The sequence below is a fragment of the Chiloscyllium plagiosum genome, chromosome 3 (assembly GCF_004010195.1).
Source record: "Chiloscyllium plagiosum isolate BGI_BamShark_2017 chromosome 3, ASM401019v2, whole genome shotgun sequence".
Taxonomy (NCBI): Eukaryota; Metazoa; Chordata; class Chondrichthyes; order Orectolobiformes; family Hemiscylliidae; genus Chiloscyllium; species Chiloscyllium plagiosum.
This window is the reverse complement of record NC_057712.1, coordinates 42,642,382-42,658,161: the sequence shown is the minus strand read 5'-3', so window position 1 is coordinate 42,658,161 and position 15,780 is coordinate 42,642,382. Positions and strand designations below refer to the sequence as shown.

General features: G+C 40.5%; 1 protein-coding gene across 6 annotated transcripts in view; it reads left to right on the top strand.

Annotated features, from left to right (window-relative positions):
• dst (dystonin) overlaps positions 1 to 15,780 on the top strand; it is a 642,458-nt gene that overhangs the window by 504,586 nt on the left and 122,092 nt on the right. For 5 of the 6 annotated variants that reach the window (XM_043681258.1, XM_043681269.1, XM_043681284.1 and 2 more), the window contains 6 exons: positions 9,276 to 9,437; positions 9,539 to 9,709; positions 12,258 to 12,424; positions 14,412 to 14,571; positions 14,757 to 15,083; positions 15,249 to 15,333. In XM_043681258.1, the coding sequence (XP_043537193.1) occupies positions 9,276 to 9,437; positions 9,539 to 9,709; positions 12,258 to 12,424; positions 14,412 to 14,571; positions 14,757 to 15,083; positions 15,249 to 15,333 (1,072 nt within the window). The remainder of the gene's footprint in view (positions 1 to 9,275; positions 9,438 to 9,538; positions 9,710 to 12,257; positions 12,425 to 14,411; positions 14,572 to 14,756; positions 15,084 to 15,248; positions 15,334 to 15,780) is intronic. The other variant, XM_043681300.1, reaches the window with a different exon arrangement.

The following is a 15,780-nucleotide window of genomic DNA, read 5'->3' as shown; positions in this document are numbered from 1 at the left end:
GTGTACACAGAGCTGTTTAAGAACCCGGCAAGTGGTAATCTTGCTGCACTGCCTACTGTGACAGAGTCTTGTCCTCGATAAATTGGTAATGCTAAGTGGTACTCTCTACTACCTTGTACCCAACAGTCAGTATTCAGTATCCCTGACGTCAGAATAGATTTTATATCTTGATGCTTGTACTCAGCCACTTGAAAGGACTCATCACCTTTTTGAATGACTTTAATGTGAGAGAGATGATGTGTGTTTCCTGTACACGCAAGCAGGCTGCTCCCAGCTGGCAGTAATCAAACTGAAGTGACCACAAACTGGCCAACCATCAGCATCCCACACAATCAAACATTTTAAAAATATATCTACTTACTATGTTCTGTATAATTCTTAAAGCAGGCCTGATCTGCACTCCTCCACTGTTACAAATCTGTCAAATGGACTCAGGAAATGAAACAATTTAAACTTTCATCTCCTTTGATATGGTTGGTAGTGGATATCTAGTTGTGTTCCCGAGAAAGGAATATCATTGAATCAAACAATTGTGAAAGAGGGCATTTGGTCCATCATCCCGTTGCTTTCAAAAATCTACCCAATTATTGTAACTACTTGTTTCACTGTCCAGTTCCTTAACCATAGTGTTGTGAATATCTCTCTTTCAGGGATTTATATGACTCAGTATTGAAAGGTACCAGTTGAATCTGCTTCTGCTGCCCTTTTAGGCAGTGCATTCCAGATCATATCCACTCACTGAGCTTATTAAAAAAAACTCCTCATCTCTCCACCAATTACTTTAAATCTGTCTCATTGGTTTACCGATCCTGCCAGTAAGGAATTAAAAACATCTCCTTATCTGCCAGAGTGAAGCTTATGCTGTGTGCAATTGTTTAACCCCAAAGATGAGATGTTACAGGTCCAATATTTGCTGCAATAGAGTGGGATTGAGGTTTCCTTTTGTTTTCATTGTTCATCTTTTTTTCTGGGAGCAGGTATCTTGACAGACCCATGTGAACAAGATACTTTGTTCAACTCTGTGACTGTGCTGTCTGAAAAATCAAATTGTGATGCAGTCACTGAGGACATAGTTCGTTCTGATCTCTGATCAGTGCATACAGTTTTCATGTGCAGATAACTCTGTTATTCGTTCTGCCTGCCTGCAATTTAGCTACAGTGTTGGATAAGAAGTGAGTCCTGCTCCAGCCTTTGAATGTAAATGCATGAGGTTGAAGACAGGAATAATTGCAGTGAGACCGTCATTACATGTGGCGGCACAGTGACCCAGTGGTTAACACTGCTTCCTCACTGTGCTAGGGACCGGGGTTCAATTCCACCCTCGGTCAACTGTTTGTGAGGAGTTTGCACATTCTCCTTGTGTCTGCGTGGGTTTCCTCTGGTTTCTTCCCACTGGTTAAGATGTGCAGGTTAGGTCGATTGACCAAGCTAAATTGCCCATAATATCCAGGGATGTGCATGCTAGGTTGGTTAGCCATGGGAAATGCAGGGCAATTGGGATAGGATGTAAGTGGTTCTGGGCACGATGCTCTTCAGAGGACCATTGTGGACTTGATAGGCTGAATGGCCTGCTTCCACATTGTAAGAATACTATGATTCTGAGCTGTGTCGAATGTAGGCTGTGCCAGCAATCTCCACCAGATTGCATAGATGATTCCCTTGCAAAGTCTGGACCCAATTCATTAATGGCGTAAAACTATCCAAAGGGGTATTCAAGTTATAGAGTAATAGAGATGTACAGCACGGAAACAGACCCTTCGATCCAACTTGTCCACGCCGACCAGATATCCCAACCCAATCTGGCCCCATCTGCTAGCACCCGGCCCAAAGCCCTCCAAACCCTTCCTATTCATATACCCATCCAGATTCTTTTAAATGCTTTTAAATGTTACAATTATACTAGCCTCCACCACGTCCTCTGGCAGCCCATTCCACACACACACCACCCTCTGCGTGAAAAAGTTGCCCCTTAGGTCTCTTTTATATCTTTCCCCTCTCACCCTAAACCTATGCCCTCTAGTTTTGGATTCCCTAACCTTGATTATTTATCCTATCCATGCCCCTCATGATTTTATAAACCTATATAAGGTTACCCCTCAGCCTCCGATGCTCCAGGGAAAACAGCCTCGGACTATTCAACCTCTCCCTATAGCTCAAATCCTCCAACCCTGGCAACGTCCTTGTAAAACTTTTCTGAACCCTTTCAAGTTTCACAATGTGCTTCCGAAAGGAAGAAGACCAGAATTGCACGCGATATTCCAAAAGTGACCTAACCAATATCATCATAAAATTTGACAAGTAACAATACAAGGAAATACAAGAACAGGTAACTAAGAATTTAGTCGAATAGTAAGCTGTGGAGAGCTGAACAGGTTTATGGGGAAAATTCCAGAGTTTAGCATCAATGCAGTTGAAAACACTGCCGTTAATAGTAGAGCGATGAAAATTGGAATGAACAAGCACCAAAACTGTTTATTTGTTAATGGGGTGTGGATGACACCGGCTCAGCCAGTTTTGTTGCCCTATTTTAATTGCATTTGAGAAAGTGGTGGTGAGCCACCTTATTCAGACTCTGCAGTCCGTGTGATATAGATGTACACTCAGTGCTGTTTGGAAGGATGATCTATTATTTTGAAACTATGACAGTGAAGAAACAACAGTATAGTTCCAAGTAAGGATGATGTATTGTTTAGAGGAGCATTTGCAGATGGTGATGCTTCCATATATTTACTACCTTCGTCCTTTGCGATGGTAAAGTTCATGTGTTTTGAAGGTGCTATGGAAGGAACTCGGTGAATTGCTGCAGTGTATTATGTAGATGATATGCATTGCTGCTAATGTTCGACAATGATAGAGGGTATGAATGTTTAAAGTGATGGATGGCCTGTAGGTCAAGCCAATTATAGATGGTGAATGGGCTGCCAATCAAGCAGGCTCTTTGTCCAGGTTGGTCTTTCGGCTTGTCAAATGGTGTTCGAGATGTGCTTATCTGGTCAAGTGATGAATATTCCATCAAACTCCCCTCATTTGTGGAAAGGCTCTGAGAAATGGGGAGGCATTTTACTCCCCACAGAATTCCCAACCTCTGATACACCGTTGCAGCCACAGTATTTATATGGCTGGACCAGTTAACATCTGTAAACAGGTTATTGGACAATTTTTTACTTTGATGGGCAGATGCCAGTAGTGTTGCTGTATTGAAACAGCTTGGCTAAAAGTAGGACCAGTTCTGGAGCCCCCATCTTTGGCACCACAGTCAAGATGCTGTCAGGTCTCATAGCTTTCATTACATCCTGGAGGGTTGGAATAGATTACAAAGGTAAAAAGGGTGGTGAAGAAAGGATTTGAACATGCTGATAAGAATTGTAACGTTAAGACCTTGTCAGACTATCCATTTATAATATAATTGAAGCAAGCCGTGGATTCCATAAAATAAACTGGGAGGTATTCATATTGTTTAAAACAAAAATGCCCTGTTAAAATGTTTAGTCTGGTTATCATCTGGAGACCTGCAAGAATATCAATATTCAATGGATACAGCAAGTTAGACTCATATGTTGATTGGCTGACAAGTTAAAATGGTCAAGGTGTTCCAGTGGAGCATGTACAAGATTACAGTTACCCATTTTAAGAAGGAAATTTGGTCCTGATTTATTTTGATGTGTAATGGGGAATGCACCAAGGAACAGTGTTCCCTGACCCTGCCCCCTCCTTAAAATAAAGTGTTTGTTTATACAGCAATGCTTGGACAAACTCCTTTCACTTGCAGGGGACATATTATTGCATGTGATTGATTACATGTAGTTTCCAGCAAGTGTAATTGAGCCACATTGTCAGCCTGACTGATTATTCTGTATTGTTTGTTGGTGTGACACTTGGCATGGTCAGGATTGTTGAGTAAATGCTGCCTAATCAGAAAGCATTTCATCTAATGTTGTACACTATATTCTGAGCTTATAGCAGTTCTCAATTTCTGCACTTCAAGGCAATTATTTGGTGTGTATTTAAAGTGGTTCAGGCAATTGGTATATACTTTGTGTAAGATTCAAATACAGCAGAGCATAGACGCAAAACCTGTGTTGCACTTGATTAAATTCGTGGTACTGGCTCAAATTTGAAGCTAGAAGTGAGTGGGATTCACCTTGTCAGTTTGCACCTAAATTATACTTTTGATGAAAAGAAATATTTGTGTATTGAGTGGGAATTGACTATCTTTGAAGAAACTGTGGTACTGGCTCAAATTTGAAGCTAGAAGTGAGTGGGATTCACCTTGTCAGTTGCACCTAAATTATACTTTTGATGAAAAGAAATATTTGTGTATTGAGTGGGAATTGACTATCTTTGAAGAAACTGCTATCGCTATGCATAATGATTAAAATTTGGCTCCAGTCACAATAATTCTATCATAGATTACATTGCCACAATTATTATAACTTTTGTTTGTTGGCTTGTGAATTCTATGTAATGGAGGAGAATTGGATACAAATGGTAGTGGTCAAGTCAAGCAATTGAAATATAAACATTCTTTGAGACACAAAATCATAAATTGCAGGAAAAATTCAGCAGGTCAGGCAGCATTTGTGGAGAGAAAGCAGAGATAACCATTCAGGTCCAGTGACCTTTCTTCAGAACTCATAGCAGCATGAAAAAGGTATATGTGCTAGGAAAGGGATGAGGTAGGGGAAAGAGTAAATGATAGGTGGGGATAGAGCTCAAAGAGAGAGATAAACAGTTGGGCAAACAAAAGAGTGGGTAAAGGTCAGCCTGCAAGAATGAACAGCTGCTAATGGGGATCCAGTGGGAATCTAATTGCTAGTAGCTGACAATAGGTTGTTTGTGATAGCAGCCAATGTGATGACAAGGTCTGGTGTGTGGGGATTGGGGTGAGGACGCAGGAAAAAGTGCTCAGGCCCTGAAATTATTGAGTTCAATATGAGTCCAGATGTTGCATGATCCCCAACTGGAAAATGAGATTAGATTACTTACAGTTTGGAAACAGGCCCTTCGACCCAGCATGTCCACACCGAAGCGCAATCCACCCAGACCCATTCCCCTGCACCTAACACTACAGGCAATTTAGCATGGCCAATTCACCTAACCTGCACATTTTTGGATTGTGGGAGGAAACCGGAGCAAACCCATGCAAACACAGGGAGAATGTGCAAACTCCACACGGAGGCAGGAATTGAACCCGGGTCTGTGGCGCTGTGAGGCAGCAGTGCTAACCACTGTGCCACCGTGTTCTTCCAGCTTGAGCCGAACTTCACTAGAGCACTCTACCAAGCCCGAGACAGAAATGTTGGCCAGGGAACACAGCGGTGTGTTGAAATGGCAGGCAACTGGAATCTCAAAGTCATTTTCTTGGACAGAATGTAGGTGGTCTGAAAAGCGGTCACCCAGTCAGTGCTTCACATCCCCAGTGTACAGAAGTCCACATTGTGAGCAGTGAATGCAGTAGACTACATTGAGTGAAGTACAGGTAAATCTTTGCTTTACCTGGAGGATATATCTGGGGCCTTGGATAATGGGTGTTTTGAAGGTTGTTCAATGTATGCATGACAGTATTTGTTAATTTTATGATTCAGTATTCAAGTTTGCTGTAACTTAGTTCATTTTCTGAAGCTGTTCCTTAAGCTGTGTGGTTCCATCTAGAGTCTTCATGTAGAAAGCTTTCAAAGAGGGTACAGAAAAGAGTTTTCAAACGAATATTGCATATGTTCTAGTTCACCACAAAATTTGCAAATTATTCTTTTTTTACTACAGGAAGAGATGACTAAGCTTGGCAACTACTGTGGAAACATTGCAAGCTGTGTTATTGCTACTGTATATTTATTCTTTTACTATTTAATTAATTTTCTCATCAATTAAAGTCAAAGTCGAGTGGAGTCTTATTATGTCAAATTCTGAAAATGTGGAGTAACGTGACAAATGAACTGCTGAAATACATAATATTTATAGCAGCTCACACTGCCCAACTGGTCTATGCCAGAATGTATGCATCACACAAGCCTGCTCCAAACACTGAATTCCCTCCCCCATCGCCCCTCCCCCCATCCCCTGAAGAAGGATCCTGCCCGAAATGTCGACTCTGTTGCTCCTTGGATGCTGCCTGATCTGCTGTTTTTTCCAGCACCACACATTATCAACACTGACTCCTCAGCATCTGCAGTCCTCACTCTCTCCTTCAGATCACCAAATCCACACTAGAAGGGTGAGGGCAATAATAATATTGGATCACCAGCACCTGCAAGCTCCCCTCCAAGTCATGCACCTTCCTGACTTGAAACCATATTGTTGTTACATCACTGTCAATGGGTTAAAATCTTATATAATAACATTACCCCCCACCCTAGCCAAGGACTGCAGAGAGATTCAAGAAGGCAGCTGTCCAACACTTTCTCAAGGGCAGTTAGGGATGGGCAATAAATGTTAACCTGGTCAGCAATACCAACATCCTGGAAATTGTTTTTTAAAATCAATCAACAAATCTTTCCATTTTTCTCTCCTTCATTTCCTTCTTCATCTTTGCCTTAAATACAACTTTGCTACTCACTAGAGCAATTCAAAAATGAGAAGTTTCAAAAATGTGTATTTGAAATAAAAGGACTCAGGTGAATATTGTTTGAGACTACCACTTTCTTAGCGGATAGGTTCAAACACACACTGTTTTTAATGAATAGATGCATCATCCAAGCAAGCAAGTGTGAGCGTGTTTTGGGATGCACAAATGAAGAGTTAATCTAAGAGAATAGTCCGAGGCAGGCATACGAAAAATAATATCTGAAGCAACAAAGGAGTGAAGATACATAATGCTGATGTAATGTGGAAAAATAGTTTACAATGTGTTAAAGATAACTGCTTTTTGTAAAGTTGTTTCTGTTCTTCACATACTAGCCACATTGATCTCGGTTTTGATGAGCAGTCTGGAACTGTTGAGGACCCAAACTAGTAGACAAATTTTGTGACTTTGATTTTTAAGAGATTATTTGGTTCAGTTCCATAGTAAGACTTTAAAGAAGGTAAACATTTGCGGAATTAATGGTAAATTAGCTAGTTGGATTGAAAATACTTTTGGCATTAGAAAGCAGCAAAGGGTGCTGACTAAGAGCCAGGAACAGATCTGTTCTGTGTTTCTTGCTGTGTAGAGTATTCATAAATAATGTGAGTGACTAATTATAAATTTGCTGAGAGTGAACTGCATGGCCATGTGAATCATGAAAAGATCAATTTATTTTTTCAGCTCCCCTGAATTCCTGGGTTTGGGTTGGTGGGTGGATTTTAATAGGAATAAACAGAAGGTAATCCGTGTTCCATTAACAAAGGTGAAAAAAAGAGAAGGAATTTAGAGCTGATGGAAAAAATGTTCTCCACAAAGTTAAGCTGTTAGTGAATAAATGTTATATTTTATAGATTATTAGTTAACTGCACTTCACTCATATTACCCCAAGTGACTTATTCACTCATGAAAAGAGAACATGATGCATTGCAAAAGCAAAATACTGTCAATCCTGGAAATCTGAAATCAAAACTGAACCTGCTGGAAGTACTCTTTAGATCAAACATCAAATGACAAAAGAAGCAGAGTTAATGTTTCAGATGGTTGAACTTTCACCAGGCTTCCAAAAAGTTTGAAATGTAATGGATTTTAAGCAACTACAGAGGCAGGGAAAGTGGAGAGCGGGGGTGAGGGTGGGGGGCGGGGGTGAGGGTGGGGGGCTGGGGGGGAGGTCTTTGAGAGGATGGAAAGCAGGAGAGATTGCATGACAAAATGGGTGATGGTGTCACAACAGGCCAAATAAAGATGTGTCCGAAGTAAGTGTTGAATGGCAAAAGTGAACCATTACCAGCTCCTGTTCTCCAGAGAAAAAAAATGGAAGCGGTAGTTATGATCTGAAGTTGTCGAAATGAATGTTGAGTTTGCAAGATTAGCAAGAACCTCATCAAAAGCTAAGGCATTGTTCCTCAATCTTTCATTGGGCTTCATTAGAGTAAGAGGCAAAATATGAATGACAAGGTAATGGAGTTCTGTGTTGCGAAAGGTGATTCATTGAATAGAACTTGTTTTGAGTGACACAGCAAAGATTGAAAAATTATCATCCTCTGGGTCTTTGAAATTGAGGAAATTTGCCCATTTTTAACAGTAATTTATCTGGTATGTTCTTTAACTTAGATGGTGTATTGACCAGCTTGTATGAATGTCAGATAAACACTGATGGAAATCCCCTGTCACATTTTCACTTGTAGAATAGCAGATAGAGGATATTTAATGTTACTTGAGATTTGAACAGTATCTATTTTGGAATAGGATTGACAGTTCTAGTAATACTGAACAATATTGGATTGATTTAATGAATGGAAGTTTTGCTTATGGTGATGGAAGTAACTTTAATTTCCCTTTGTTAGGCTGAGGTTTAGTTCAAGGGTGGGGTGGAGGGGAAGGCCCAAGGATTTTGGTCTTTCATTGGTCATCTGTCTCTGGATTTTAGAAGGGAGGCAGTTCATCAAATTGTACAGATCTGTGGAGCAGAAGATGCCTGACTGAAAGACCCCTAAAGAACAATGAAAAAAATAAAAATTTGAGACAGTAGCTAACAATCTTCTTTATAATGGCTTGGTAGTGCAGGCCATTGTAATTAAGTTGAATTTTATTTTGAATAGAAGTTTAATGTACCATACAAGTTCCTAATTCATTTTGCTAAGTATTCAGTTTTGTTGTTGGCTCAGCAACCATTTTTGAATGCTGTATTTTCTAACACAGAAGATGAAACATTAATTGGATTTGACATCCATTAAAGATTTTGGTTTTATTTTAGCACAACAATGCTGCAAAATAATTAGTTTGAGGTTAACTCAAATTGAAAAAAATTCTTGCCTTTAAAGTTTGTGAAGATAAAATGCTTTGGCTGTTTTCCTATATCATTCATTCATTGCTGTGTAAACTAGTCTTTATGATATCAGAAGAAGTAGTAATATGGTTTAGGCAGCACCTTTGTTCTTGACATGTATGGCTCTGGCAAGTAATTAGCACCATTTATCTGAACTAGATGGGTCAATGAGATAGCCATTGGCACTAAATCAGAGGATGGTATCACAAATGGTTGACAGAAAAATTATTTAATGTAGGACTTCCATTTTCTCTTAGTTTATTTGACTGTAGACTTTCCCTACCTTTTGTGGTTGTATTGCTATTTATGGAATGGCATTAGAGTCACAAACTAGATAAAATGAAACAATTAGATATATTGTAATTCACTTTGTTCCCTTTCCAACTCCAGGTATTTCAGAAGGAAGAAATTGAACCTCTTCAGACTGTGCTCCAAGAGGTGAATCGACTCGGGCAAGGACTGATCCAGAGTGCAGCTAAAAATACCAATATCCAGACATTGGAACACAACCTTGAAGAAGCAAATACGAGATGGAATACTCTAACGACAAAGGCTGGTTTCCTTTATTTCTTGGTTCAATCCCTTCCCTATTTGACAGGTAGCCATCTATGTCACTATCAAGTTAATTGGGATATTTTACTCTGTTTTTATAGGTTGCAGAACGAGCAGCCAAGCTGCACGAAGCTCTGTTGCATTGTGGGAGGTTTCAGGATGCACTCGAATCATTGCTCAGTTGGTTAATGGATACAGAGGAACTCGTAGCCAATCAGAAGCCACCTTCAGCTGAGTTCAAAGTAGTTAAGGCTCAGATTCAAGAACAGAAAGTAAGTCGGCAATTCTTTGTAAAATGTCAGTTTGTGTAAAGCCCTTAGAGGCGATTGGCATTTTAAGCAAGCATATTCTTTGATTTGTGTATCAACATTAGAAAGCTTTTGTTTTTATTTAACCTATTTTCTGTGCAATCTGCTCATTGTGTTATTACACAACTCTGGAACAGATGGCACTCGAACCTGGGCTTTCCGAGCTCAAAGGTAGGGATACTCTTACTGCACCACAAGAGGAAGCCACTTTTTAATTCAGATGGGGTCAGGGAGGAGGAAGGGAAGTGGGATGCTCCAGCAGGTGGTTTATTGTGTGTTTCTTCTAGGCATCATGGTAACAGTCCACTGCTGCCCTATGCCTGCAACCCACACAGGGCAGCTGCCCAAGGTTGCCAGGGAGGTGAGAGGAATGGCCCTCAACCAGCCAATGGATTGGGGTGACAGTCTCGCTGCTGAAGTGAAGAGGTCTGGAGGAGCTGACTATACCAGTGCTCCTTGTTCTCTGGGTGCCCATTAGCATTTCTTATAAATTATTTTTCACTTCTAGTCACTTTATGAACTGGTATTATTATAGAGCTATTGAGGTTGGTCCTGCAGGAAAGCTAACAAACTGAGGGAGAAAGGAATAGAAGGTTGCATTGATATGAGCAGATATCAACAATGAAGACATGAAACGGGTAGGGTGAAGCTTATGTGGAGCACTGATGTCTGAATTGGCTGTTAACTTATATGTCTGTATTTTTATTAGATTCGGAAATATGAACTTCAGACATGAGAATAAATTGAGTCAACAGGTCAACCAACAATGGGTGGTATTGTAAGAAAGTAATGCTGTGTCTGAGTGACTCATTTTTGAGGTAAATTATGTCAGCGAGGGTTATAAATTCTTGTCATCAGAGAATCTTGCACTGAATGAATTAGGCTGTTTTCATCAATATATGTTTATGTTGCAATGAGGTGGTGAAGGTAGGAGGAACAGAGCAGAGGAGCAGTTTGTGTTGGGGAGAGGGATCTGAATGCTAGTTTATTTGGGGTGGAGTCAGGGTTGAAGGACAGTTTATGAGGAGAAAGTGAGGTCTGCAGATGCTGGAGATCAGAGATGGAAATGTGTTGCTGGAAAAGCGCAGCAGGTCAGGCAGCATCTAGGGAACAGGAGAATCGACGTTTCGGGCATTAGCCCTTCTTCAGGAAGAAGGGCTAATGCCCGAAACGTCGATTCTCCTGTTCCCTAGATGCTGCCTGACCTGCTGCGCTTTTCCAGCAACACATTTCCATGAAGGACAGTTTATATCAGGGAAAAAGGGGCAATTTGTGTGGGAACGTTTGAGAGGCAGGAGGATTGGGGCAGTTTGTGGGAGAGGGGATTGGGGTCAGAGGGAGTTACATGGGGAAGGGGGAAAGGAGCAATTACACTTGTCTTTTATTCTCCATCATTGAAAAATGTTATCTAAAGTTGGAGCTTTGAACATGGAGCAGGCCAAGAGCAGTAGTGTGTGATTAAAAATGTTGCTAACTCCTTGTCTAGGTGTTGGATGTGTCCACACATCAGGAACCTTATGCTCAAAGCCAGATGAGCTAGACATTAACTGCAAAGATTAGTTAATGACTCATGGCTATAAGTTAATGACTCATGACTATAAGTTACTCTCAGTTGAGTGGGCTGCGATTACCTGATGTTAGCCATTAAGGCTGAAAACAGAATAACTTGTCTAGATGCAGCTGAATCATAAATTAATATTGTACAAAAGGATGTCATTCAACCCATGATGTTTGTAGTGGATTCAGTTACCCACAATTCAACTCTCCTTCTCTATACCATACGTCTGCCATATTTTCCCATTGAAAAGTTTATCCATTTACTTTTTCAAGTTTATTATTGAACCTGCTTCCATTGCCTACCCAGGCAGTGGGTTTCTAGTCTTGGACATATACAAATACTTATCCTGTTGGCCAATTAAAAAAAAAACAGACAGATATCTGTTTCAAAGTTGATAGTACAGACTTTATAAAAGGATAGGAAATAGGAGCAGCAAAAGGCCATTCAGCTCCTTGAGCCGACTTCACCAACCAGATCATGGTTGCTCTTTCACCTCAACTTCACTTGGCCACATTATTCTCAGATTCCCCTGATACCTTCTATGTTTAGAAATCTGTTGATCTCTGTCTAAATCACACTCAGTGGCTGAACCCAGACAGCCCTCTGGGGTAGACAATTAGAGATTTACCATCATCTAAAGTCAATAAATGCCACCTGTTCTTAGTCCTAAATGGCATACAAGTGTGTAGTGCTGGAAAGGCACAGCATATCAGGCAGCATCCGAGGAACAGGAGAATCAACGTTTCGGGCAAAAGCCCTATAGACTCAACTCTGAGCTCCAGCATCTGCAGTTCTCACTTTCTCCTAAATGGCGTACCCCCGACTCCATACCCCCAGCCTACATCTATCCTGTCAAGCCCTGGAACAATTTTGTATGTTTCATTGAGAATGAGTAGTAAACATTGAGTAACGTGTGCATAGTGATTCTGATGTTAAATGTTTGTTCCAATGAAGCTTCTCCAACATTTGCTGGATGATCGCAAACCAACTGTGGAAATGATCAAAAGGGAAGGGGAGAAGATTGCTGGGTTGGCTGATTCAACAGATCGAGAGAAGACCCTGAATCAGCTGCAAGGCCTGAGTCGTCGATGGAATTCCCTACTGACCAAGGCTGAAGACAGGTACAGATGAGTTTGTGGCTATGCACCCATTTGGAAACATAGGGGAAGATGGAGGCCTATGTAGGCTTTCACATTCATTTGGACCTTTGTTGATCTATATCTTGACCGTATCTACCCACCTTAGTTCCCTAACCGTATGTCTTTTGGTTAGCAAAAATCCATAGACCTCAGGTTTAAAATAATTAACTGAATTAGCATCTACTGCTTTTTGTCAAAGAGACGTCCATATTTCTCAAATTGTTTGCATGAAGATCTATATTTTGACTTTTCCACTCAGCGGCCTCGCTCACATTTTAAGTTCTACGTTCAGCTGCCCATGCAAGAAGTTTCTCAGTCGGTCTGTGTTGATTCCATTGAAAACCCGAAAATACCCAACAAGCCACCCTTTAATTTTTCCATATTGCAATTATTGCAAGCCTAGTTTGTGTAATTCCACTTCATCATTTAAACCTTACAAGTTTGTTAATGTTTTGGTCAATTTGTGGGACATTCAGTCCAGAATCAATGTATTATTTCCCAGGAATGGTGTCTAGGGCATTACATGCCGTACATTGTAGATGTGATCTGAAAAGGGCAGTGTGTGAATGCAGTAAAACATCCTCTGCTTTATAATCAACTTTTAAAGACTCGTATTCTGTAAACCTTTTTGATTATTTTTTGAATGTTTATTGTTCTGTGTACTTGAAACCCAAAACCTCCTTGCATCTCCATTGTTTGTAGCTTGTCGTTACTTTAAAAAAAATCACCAGCTGTAAAACTTACAATATATGAGCAAAAATATGAGCCTTGTGTAAATCATTATTGTTAATGAATAGGCATAATTATAATGGACTGAGGTGATTGCAAAGGCTTCATTTCAGATTTTAATTATTTCTGATAGAACATATTGTCAAAGATAAGCCTGTAGTTAATTGTCCAGTATAACCTGAAGGTTTTTTCTGTAAATTCTTTCAGTATCATAGCATCTGGCATCTTTCTTTTTAAGTAGTGATTGTTTTCTTTGAGGCTTCCTAAAGAAAAAAATCTTATCTATAGAACTTCAAATGGTGAGAGAGAGAATATAAGGCTGAAATGTCACTGTTCTGTGAATGAAATATAAACTTGTTTCTGGCAAGCACTGCTTGCTATTTTCAACAATTTTCTGCACTCATATGAGAAATTTTCTATCACTTGATTTTAAAACAACTTGGCTGTTTTTATTTTAGTTTTACGTTTACTAGGTATACATCATTACTATGGCCAGGGAAATCAGATATTGTGCAGTCTAATCATGTAAGTTACATAGTGGGTAATGATGGCTCAGACTGAGTGGATGCTCTCCTGCTTATCCTTTTGAGTAGCGCTGGTCATTATAAACCAGTGCAGCTTAGAAGCAGGAGAAGGCATTCACCCCTTCTAACCTCTTCAACTATTCAATGGTTTGCACCTTGAGTTCAAATTTGACAAGTTGTAGTAAGTTTGGGGTCTGTGTCATTTTGAAAAAACTTCTATTAAAAAATTATTTAGAAGCCATTATACTATAATGTCAGCTGTAACAGAAACTGAATATGAGGAGTTGGTCCATTTAGCACATTAAGAGCAGTTTTGAAGCTGATATGGATGCTTAGAGAGAAGATTGTTAAATATTCCCTCAAAAGTATTCAAGAGAGCATTGACCAGAAATGCCAGAAGTCAGCACACATGGGTTTTCGGCTTTTGGATGCCTCAATTTCACAAGCTACATGGGGTAATCTCCCCTATATTGTGGCCAAATGTTATCCCTCAGCTAACATCACTGGAAAAAGATGAACCCTTATTGTCACATTACAGCTTGGGAGAACTTGTTGTGCATAAACTGGTTCATGTAATGTAAAAGACGGGACAGCAACTGCCCTTCAGAAAAATATTTCATTGACTTGTATAGTGCATTGCTATGTTTGAAGTTTTGAAAGATGTTGAAAAAGTTCTGAGTCTTACTTGATATCGAGATCTCTTGCCTTTTCTACAGGCAGCGGCAGTTGGAAGCCATCTTGGTGGTGGCTCAGCAGTTCCATGATACTGTGGAACCCTTGATTGAATGGCTTTCTGCTGCTGAGAAGAAAGTTGCAAACTCTGAACCTATTGGCACTCAAACTGCCAGACTGCAAGAACAGATCTCCCAGCATAAAGTGAGTTTAAGCCAGGTGTATACTTTACCCATCCTTCTTTTCCTTTTAAGTTACAAATTCACACATTCATTGTTTTGTTGTATTTGTTGGTGAGGACATAACTTTATGTTACTGTAGTCCTTATGTTCTGCCTCAGTTTATTTTTCCATAGTTGCTTTTCTCATTTATTTGTACACCTTGCATAGGCCATGGAAGATGACGTCGTCAGTCATGGCAAACAGTTGCACCAGGCCATTAGTATTGGTCAGTTGCTAAAGAATATGAGCTCCAGAGATGATAAAGACATCGTGCAGGGAAGGCTGGATTCTGCCCAGACACGGTACATTGAGGTCCAGGACAGGTGTGGCCGTAAAGCTGCCCTGATCCAGCAGGCCCTCTCCAATGCATGGATTTTTGGGGAGGAGGAGGTGGAAGTTCTGAACTGGTTGGCTGAAGTACAGGACAAGCTCAACAACGCAGCCATTCAAGACTACAATCCTGATCATCTTCACAAACAGCATTCCGAACATATGGTACCTTTCTTTCCGTTATGATTTAATTTTCATTTCTACATTTCTTTAAAATTTAATTTTCCTTCTGTGCCCTTTTTCATTTTGATTGAGTCAGGATGTTGCGAGAAACTCTGGATTTTCTGCTTCTAACAATTTGCATTTTCCAAACCTGTTCTACACAAACAGACACTTCATGAAGACATCATGCTTCGTAGACAGCATGTCGATCAGGCCATTAAGAATGGATTAGCTCTCCTGAAACAGACAACAGGTAAGCAGTCATGCTAAACAGGGCAGTGTGTGTGCTGGGAGGGTGCTGAGGATTTCCAGAAATGCTAAAATGTTTGACGACCTGAGACCAAGCATGGGGTGAAGAGAACATGGTGAAAGTTAGGAAGCTGGGAGCAGAGTCATAGAGATGTACAGTATGGAAACAGACCATTCGGTCCATCCCATCCATGCCGACCAGATATCCCAACTCCATCTAGTCCCACTTGCCAGCCAGCACCCGGCCCATATCCCTCTAAACCCTTCCTATTCATATACTCATCCAATTGCCTCTTAAATGTTGCAATTGTACCAGCCTCCAACACATCCTCTGGCAGCTCATTCCATACACGTACCACCCTCTGTGTGAAAAAGCTGCCCCTTAGGTCTCTTTTATATTTTTCCCCTCTCAGCCTAAACCTATGCCCTCTAGTTCTGGACTCCCTGTCCC